Below are 8,918 nucleotides of genomic sequence, written 5' to 3' on the forward strand. Positions count from 1 at the left end.
TGCCTTCTCATGGCTCCCATGCCAGTGCGGGTCTCGTTCACTGTCGTTAAATTATACGTCATGTGAGTCCTCCCACTTTGCTTTTTTTCTTTTTCAAGATTGTTTCAGCTGTTCTGAGTCACTGCATTTCTGTATGAATTTTAGGATCAGCTTGTCAACTTCTGCATGGAAAAGGAAATTTTATTTATATTTTGATATGGATTCCATTGAACCTATAGACCAGTATTGGGGGTATTGCCATGTTAATGATATTCAGTCCTCAACCATGAACACAAGCTGTGTTTCCATTTATTTAGGTCTAATTTATTTCAATGATGTTTTATAGTTTTCCATAACTCTTATGGAGAAATGCATCAATAACCTCAGATATGCAGGTGACTCCACCCTTGTGTCAGAAAGCGAAGAGGAACTGAAGAGCCCTTTGATGAAGGTGAAAGAGGAGAGTGAAAAAGCTGGCTTAAAACTCAACATTCAAAAGACTAAGATCATGGCATCTGGTCCTGTCACTTCATGGCAAATAGATGGGGAACCAATGGAAACAGTGGCAGGCTATTTTCTTGGGCTCAAAAATCACTGCAGATGGTGACTGCTGCCATGAAATTAAAAGACGCTTGTTTCTTGAAAGAAAAGCTATGACAAACCTAGACAGGGTATTAAAAAGCAGAGAAATAACTTTGCCAGCAAATATCCATATAGTCAAAAGGTATGGTTTTTCCAATAGTCGTGTATGGAAGTGAGAGTTGGACTATAAATAAAGCTGGGCGCCACAGAATTGATTCTTTTGAACTGTGGTGTTGGAGAAGACTCTTGAGAGTTCCTCGGACTGCAAAGAGATCAAACCGGTCAATCCTAAAGGAAATCAGTCCTGAATATTCATTGGAAGGCCTGATACTGAAGCTCTTAATACTTTGGCCACCTGATGTGAAGAGACAACTATTGGAAAAGATCCTGATGCTGGGGAAGATTGAAGGCATGAGAGAAGGGGGCGACAGAGGATGAGATGGTTGGATGGCATCACCGACTCGATGGACATGAGTTTGAGTAAACTCTGGAAGACAGTGAAGGTCAGGGAAGCCAGGCATGCTGCCATTCATGGGGTCACAAAAGTCAGACACAATTTAGTGACTGAACAACAAAGGGCGAACTGAATGGTGTTGATATATGATATAGTGTGTGTGTGTGTGTGTGCTCAGTCATTCAATCGTGTCCAACTCTTTGTGACCCCATGGACTGTAGCCCGCCAGGCTCCTCTGTCCATGGGATTATCCCAGTAAGAATATTAGAAATTAGAATGGATTGCTATGCCATCCTCCAGGGGATCTTCCCAACCCAGGGATCGAACCCAGTCTCCTGCACTGGCAGGCAGATTATTTACCGTCTGAGCCACCTGGGAAACCATATATATATATATATATCGGAGAAGGCAATGGCACCCACTCCAGTGCTCTTGCCTGGAAAATCCCATGGACGGAGGAGCCTGGTGGGCTGCAGTCCATGGGGTCGCTGCGGGTCGGACACGACTGAGCGACTTCACTTTCACTTTTCACTTTCACGCATTGGAGAAGGAAATGGCAACCCACTCCAGTGTTCTTGCCTGGAGAATCCCAGGGACGGGGGAGCCTGGGGGCTGCCGTCTGCGGGGTCGCACAGAGTCGGACACGACTGAAGCGACAGCAGCGTATGTATATATATGGTATATATCAATAAAGCTGTTACTGTTAAAGACCCGATTATATTAAGATATGGTAGCAATTTTAAAAAATCTTATTTGCATTCGCTTCAGGATTTAAATATTTGGAATAAATGTAACAAAAAAAAATACAAGAGTTATAGTCAGTTCAGTCACTCAGTTGTGTCCGACTCTTTGCGACCCCATGGCCTACAGCACACCAAGCTTCCCTGTCCATCACCAACGCCTGGAGCTTGCTCAAACTCATGTCCATCAAGCTGGTGATACCACCCAACCATCTCATCCTCTGTCGTCCCCTTCTCCTACTGCCTTCAAGATCTTTCCCGCCATCAGGGTCTTTTCTAATAAGTCAGTTCTTCCCATCAAGTGGCCAAAGTCTTAAGAGCTTCAGCTTCAGCATCAGTCCTTCCAATGAATATTCATGACTGATCTCCTTCAGAATGGACTGCTTGGACCTCCTTGCAGTCCAAGGGACTCTCAAGTCTTCTCCAACACCACAGTTCAAAAGCATCAATTCTTCGGCACTCAGCTTTCTTTATAGTCCAACTCTCACATCCATACATGACCACTGGAAAAACCACATCTTTGACTAGACGGACCTTTGTCAGTAAAGTAATGTCTCTGCTTTTGAATATGCTGTCTAGGTTTGACGTAGCTTTTCTTTCAAGAAACAAGCGTCTTTTAATTTCACGGCAGCAGTCACCATCTGCAGTGATTCTGGAGCCCAAGAAAATAAAGTCTGTCACTGTTTCCATTGGTTCCCCATCTATTTCCCATGAAGTGATGGGACCAGATGCCATGATCTTCATTTTCTGAATGTGGAGCTTTAAGCCAGCTTTTTCACTCTCCTCTTTCACTTTCATCAAGAGGCTCTTTAGTTCCTCTTCACTTTCTGCCATAAGGGTGGTGTCATCTGCATATCTGAGGTTATTGATATTTCTCCCGGCAATCTTGATTCCAGCTTGTGCTTCTTCCAGCCCAGCGTTTCTCATGATGTACTCTGCATAGAAGTTAAATAGGGTGACAATATACAGCCTTGATGTACTCCTTACCCAATTTGGAACCAGTCTGCTTTTCCATGTCCAGTTCTAACTGCTGCTTCTTGAGCTGCCTACAGGTTTCATGGTTTGGTATTCCCATCTCTTGAAGAATTTTCCACAGTTTTGATCCACACAGTCAAAGGCTTTAGCGTAGTCAATGAAGCAGAAATAGATGTTTTTCTGGAATTCTCTTGCCTTTTCTATGATCCAACAGGTGTTGGCAATTTGATCTCTGGTTCCTCTGCCTTTCTAAATCCAGCTTGAACATCTGGAAGTTCTCGGTTCACGTATTGCTGAAGCCTGGCTTGAAGGATTTTGAACATTACCTTGCTAGCATATGAAATGAGTTCATAACTCTTGCTGTACATCTGAAACTAACACAACATTGTAAATCAACTGTGCTTCATTTTTTAATTATTAAAAATACACACTATAAAAGTATACAGTTTAATGTAATTCTAACCTATTGTATTGATGCCAAACCATCAATGCTATTGGCCATCTAGACTTTTCAGTTCCATTTCCTTTCTTTCCCCTGTCCTAAATCTTTTTTCCTCTACTTTTTAATTTTGGCAAAATACATATAACACAAAATTTACCATTTAAACAGTATTTAAGTGTACAATTCAGTGACATTATGCACATTCACAGTGTTGTATGATTATCACCACTTTTTCCAGAACTTTCTCATCATCCCAAACTGAAACTCTGTCCCCACTAAAGCCCCCCTTCCCTGACCCCTGGCACCCACCACTCTGTCTCTGTGCATCTGACTCCTGTAGGGACCTCGTGTAAGGGGCGTCAGACAGTGATTGTCCCCTTGTGACCGGCTTGTTTCACTTAGCATAATGCCCTAAAGGTTCATCCATATCGTAGCTGGTGTCAGAATCTTACTCCTTTTTAAAGCTGAATAATATTCCTGTGTGGCTGGACCACAGTTTGTTTACCCATCATCTGCTGATGGGTGCTTGGTTGTTACACCTTTTGGTTCTTGTGAGTAATGCTGCTGTGAACGTTCGTGTGTAAGCATTTGTTTGGGTTCCTGCTTTCAGATCTCCTGGGTGAGGCTGTGAGCTGAGCCGGGGTTGTTGACGGACGTGGACCCTGGACAGTGACGCTCACCCCGTTTCCTTACTCAGCTCCCAGGGAGGGCGCGGCCAGGGTCACACCCCCAAACGGAAAGCCAGGGGCTTCGTCTTGGGGACAAGACAGGCAGTCTGGGCAGGGAGGGCTCTCGGTCATCACGAGGGTCTCAGCGGAGCAGGGTGTCGGCCTCTCCAGCACCTCCCATCACTCCTCCATGTTCTGGGGAAGCATTACACACTCAGAGACAGATGTTCCCGTTGCCCGAGTGTGTTAGTCAAACGCACCCCCACTTGACTGCGGAGGGGACCCTGAGAAGCCAGTCTGGGCCCCTTCCCCTGGCCCCCTGCACTGAACTCCCAGGTGCATCCCGTCTCCAAGCTTCCTGGTGGTTGGACGCCAAGAGAGATGCCCCTTAGTAAGATACCATTTGGCTGCCCACCCATCTCTGCCATTTGTAGGTGGGGGGCGCCCATGTCCACGAGGGGCCAGGGCCACTCTCCCGTCGCTTAGGCAGGCTGTGGCCTGACGTGATCTCGGTGGGCTGTCCTCCATGGCTGCTGGATTTTGCTGGGACTTCCAGAGCTGCCCCGCAGGTGCTGCCGTGTGCACAGCTGCCCAGGGCGGACTCTCAGGCGCTTGCTGACCTTGGGCTGGGGGGACGTCAGCTCCACCAGTATGGCATCGGGGCCTCTCCCCATGGTCACTGGCCAGTTCACTCCCAGCAGCCACGCAGGGGCCCGCTGTCTGAACCACCAGGGCCTCTGTCTGACACCAGGATCCCATGCATTTGAGGCCGACCTCCAGCCTGAAAAACCCCAACTTCCCCGCAGAAAAGCGAAAGCAGAGATACTGCAGGCCCCCAAAGGCAGCTTTTAAAAAATTATAGTGGAAAAAAAATTATAGTGAATATTTCTAGATAGATAAAAGATTTCACATACGTGAAACCAGAGAGGAGGAAATGAATTCTGCAGCAGCGTACTCGATCAAACTTTTTGGCCAACCCAATAAAACCTTAGTAGCAAAAATGTCCAGGGGAAAATTGGGGGGGTGGGGAGGAAATTTCCCAGAAAGTGGGAAAAACCGACGGGGTGAAGACGAGAGGGACATTATTTTAAGGACTGAAAGGTCAGCGCACGCACCCCCTGCAGCTGGGTGAATGGACACCCAGACAGTCCAGCCTCAGCTGCGGCTGCTACTTGGGGCCTCGAGGTGACCCCTGAACAGCAGAGCTAACAGTGCCTGCAGCAGGGCCCCTGGGCCGGGGCCAGGGCGTGCGCGGGGGCCGGAGGGCTTGTCTCGGTGGAGAGCACCATGACCAGGGGCTGGAAACGACAGAAATCTCTCCTCTCAAAGGTTGGAGACCCGAGATCTGAACCTGGCGGGGCCACGCTCCCTCCAGAGGCTCTGGGCAGGGGTCCTTCCTGCATCTTCCAGCCTCCGGTGACTCTAGGAGTCCCCTGGCCTGTGACCTTGTTACCGAGATCTCTGTGTCATGGTCACTGGTCCTCCCCGCTCCCCTCCTACTAAGACTCCTGGCCTCGGGTTACGGCCTCCAGAGAAGCCAGGACGTCTCCTCTCCAGGTCCTTAGCTTGAGGCTTCCCTCCTGGGCCGGCGGTTAAGAATCCACCGGGCAGTACAAGGGACACTGATTGGATCCCTGATCCGGGAAGGGCCCCCACGCCGAGGGACAAGTGAGCCCGCGACCCACGACTGCTGAAGCCCGAGGTCCCAGAGCTCACGTTGCACAAAGGACACCCCCTACGGCCACCAGGCCCGCGGCCACCGGGCACGCGGCCACCGGGCACGCAGCCACTAGAGCATAGCCCTCTCAGCACAGCTAGAGAAAAGCCTGCCCGCACCCAAGACCCAGCACAGCCACAAAAATAACACTAAAAATCCTTACCTCGATTGCAAAGACCTTTTTCCAACTAAGGTCCCGCGGGGTTCCAGGTTCAGGCGTGGACACATGTTTTGGGGCCTGCCAGCCCCTGCAGAGGGTGTGAGTGGGGTGAGGACGCTTCCATAGGACGAGCTCAGCCCCCGGGGTTGGACCTGGGGCTCACCCAGGTGCGGGGTGGGGGGCCCTCCGGGGGGAAGTCTTGTCCCCCCTCACTGCCTGCAGCCAAGCCCCTGTGTTTCCTTCTCCGTGCAGCGGCTCTACGGCTGGTCCCTGCTCCCCAGACACGAGCAGCCCCGAGTCGGCACGCATGGCCGTCAGAGAGGAGATGCGCTCCCGGTTCCGCGGCAGCCGGGACCTCATCCACCGCCTGTTTGTCTGTATCTCAGGTGCCCCGTCGCCCCAGGGTGGGCATGGGCTCGGGGGTACACGGGGAGTGGGCAGGCTTCAGGCAGTGGCTGGCGTGCTGCGGGAGTCTCCCCAGAAAGGTTGGGGTGCAGGCCCTGCCCAGGGGCTCCCTTACCACGTCACTTCCTTGCCCCAAGCCCCGAGAGGAGCCCAGCCAAGAGGCGGGCGTCGTGCGTCCGCAGGTTCTCCTCAGTGTGGGGGTGGGAGCCCAGGCCGGGCCTGGGGGCCCTCGCCACCCACCCGCGAGGTCCTGTTCAATCTGACGTCCCAACTGATCCTGTTTCCTTCCGTCCCCTGGGTGAGGGGGACGACGACTGCTCATCTCCTGGGATTCAGAGACGGGCGTGAGCGCAGCGGCTTTCTCACCTTTTGCCTTAGTTTTATGTGTTGTGAGTAGCTGGGGCAGGCACCTGATTTAGAAGCGTGGCTGTGTGGTGGGGTCTCCCTCCCAGCTGCCTGCCTGCCATCCAGCCCCTCCTCCAGCCACGTTCAGGCAGTGCCCCTCCTGCAGCCTTGTCCAGGCTTGTCCACCAGGCCCATCCTCTGACCCCAGGCCGTGGGGTGGAGCAGCGGGGGGCGCAGCCTGTGGACTGGCAGACGCTGCAGGGTCAGGGTCACAGTCCCGGGGTGTCACTCTGCACTGCCCAGGGTCCCACAGGCAGGGCCCCCAGCCAGGCCAGGCTCGGGGGTGACTCCGAGCCTCCATTCAAACATCTGGCAGAACCCACCGCAAATCCACGGGTCTGTCTTGCGGTCTGGGGAACAGCAGGCCCAGCAGGTGCCTGGCAGGGCTGCTGACACAGCAGGAAACCCTCCAGAACCACTGGCCACAGTGTGGGCGTGGTGACGGGCCCCGGGGGGTAGGGGGCAGGTGCGGTCACCCCCTGGCCTTGCAGTGAATGCAGCCCCACCAGCCCTCGAAGAGCTTTTCACTGAGGAGGGCTGAGCCCACCCGCCTGAGGGATGAGGAAACCTCAGCTGGTGAGGGTGGGGGCAGCCCCAAGGGCCCCCCAGTCTGGGCAGGCCCCCAGAAGGGCTGGCCGAGGTGGCCATGATGGGGAAGGAGCTGCCACAGGGGTGGGCACACTTGGGGGTGCGGGGTCATCCCTCATTGAGGAGCCAGAGCCCTTTGGTGGCCGTGGCTGAGAACCCCAGGACAAAAGTATGAACGAGACTAACCGCTGCCCGGGCGGGAGGGGGGCGGCGCTGCTGGGTCGTGGGCCCATCCCCTCCTTCCCTTGCCTCCTGAACTTGGCTTCTGCCAGAGGGACCCTTGGGGGGCTGGGGGGCCGCTTCCCGCCCTGGCTTATCCAAGGACGGGCTGGTCTCTGGCCCTGAGCCACAGCTTGCTCAGCAGCCAGCAGCGCCTCCCCTGCCCTCCCCGCGTGCCCCGCAGGCGTGGCCGACCAGCTGCAGACCAACTATGCCAGCGACCTGAGGAGCATCCTGAAGACCCTCTTTCAGGTCATGGCCACCAAGCCAGAGACGGACGACAAGGAAAAGCTGAAGAAAGGTGAGTGTCCGCCGGCCGGGCTCAGAGGCGCGCCGCCCCCACCCAAGGAAGTCGGTGGAAACCTGCTCTCCCGGGCCACCCTTCTTGCATGACCACGCCCTGCGGGCGGAAGCCCCCAGCCGAACCAGGCTGTCCGCTGGGGGGCGGAGGCACACCTCGCAGGCCCCGGGTACCCCGAGGCCACTGCCAGGAGCAGCGGCAGCAATCGCGTACTGGCGAGGAGGCACGGTGCCCTTCCTCGAACAGACGGGACCCAGTGGTCCTGTGTCGCTTCTGCAGAATTCCGTCTGTCAGAGCAATGAGACGCCAGCCCAGAGTCTGGGAGGGGACACGGGTCCCCCTGCTCCAGGAGGAAGTGGCCCTCTGTGACCTGCCTCACACCAGAGTGTGCACACACACACACACACACTGAATGGGCACCTGGGGAGGGAGCAGGAGTCAGGCAGGGGATGCTGAGGCAAGGGCCGGGTGGGGTCCCAGCGTGGGAGAGGGGAGCCACCCCTCTGGTGCCACCCCTCTTCGGGGCTGAGGCTCTGGCTCTGGGCAAGAGGCCCCCCATCCCAGGGGCTTCTGCTCAAGAGTGACGAGGCAGCCGGCCCAGGCCCCGGGGAGAAGTCTGTCCTGTGTACCCACCCAGCTCTGCCTCCCGAGGTCCGCTTTGCTGGGCCACACTGCCCCCATGTACCCGGGCATTCTGGGTGGGGCTACCTGAGGACCACTGCTGCTCAGGAAGGGCAGTGACATGGACGGCCTCTGCACGCAAGGAGTGTGGGCCCCAGGGCCGGGGCCAGGCCTGGTCCCCTGTCCGCCTCGGGGCCACGGTCCAGCGGGACCTGACCACACACAGACAGTGGATGGGTCCGGAGCCAGCTGCCCATGTGGGGGCACTCAGATGGACAGACTCCCAGGATTGGGTCAGCACCCTGCCTGCCAGGCAGTGGGTGAGGGCCCCGGTGACCCCTCCGCGGGTGGGACTGTGCAGTGGGGGCTGCCCTCCACTGGCCGCACCCAGGCATACTTCCCGGGCACGAGTGGTGGCCGGTTGAGCCCAGTGGCCACACTTTCTTCCAGTCACCCAGACCCTGCGGAGCGCGGCTCTGGAGGACTGTGCCCTGTGCCAGGAAACCCTGTCATCCTCCGAGCTCGCCGCCAAGACCCGAGACGGAGACTTGGAAGGTGCGTGAGGGGCGGGGGCCAGTGGGCTGAGCAGAGAGCCGGGACTCCATCTGGATGTCTCCCCTCTGCTCTGGCCTGCAGTCTGGCAGCAGCCCTCCTCCAGTGGG

General features: G+C 55.3%; 1 protein-coding gene across 1 annotated transcript in view; it reads left to right on the top strand.

Moving 5' to 3' along the window:
- Positions 1 to 6,024: 6,024 nt before the first annotated feature.
- LOC104983153 (lateral signaling target protein 2 homolog) overlaps positions 6,025 to 8,918 on the top strand; it is a gene marked incomplete at its 3' end in the record, with an annotated part of 5,592 nt that continues 2,698 nt past the window's right edge. The window contains exons 1-3 of the mRNA XM_010832621.1: positions 6,025 to 6,103; positions 7,519 to 7,635; positions 8,707 to 8,811. Coding sequence (XP_010830923.1) covers positions 6,025 to 6,103; positions 7,519 to 7,635; positions 8,707 to 8,811 — 301 coding nt within the window. The remainder of the gene's footprint in view (positions 6,104 to 7,518; positions 7,636 to 8,706; positions 8,812 to 8,918) is intronic.

This window comes from Bison bison, unplaced genomic scaffold (genome assembly GCF_000754665.1).
Source record: "Bison bison bison isolate TAMUID 2011002044 unplaced genomic scaffold, Bison_UMD1.0 scf7180017861823, whole genome shotgun sequence".
NCBI classification, from domain to species: domain Eukaryota; kingdom Metazoa; phylum Chordata; class Mammalia; order Artiodactyla; family Bovidae; genus Bison; species Bison bison.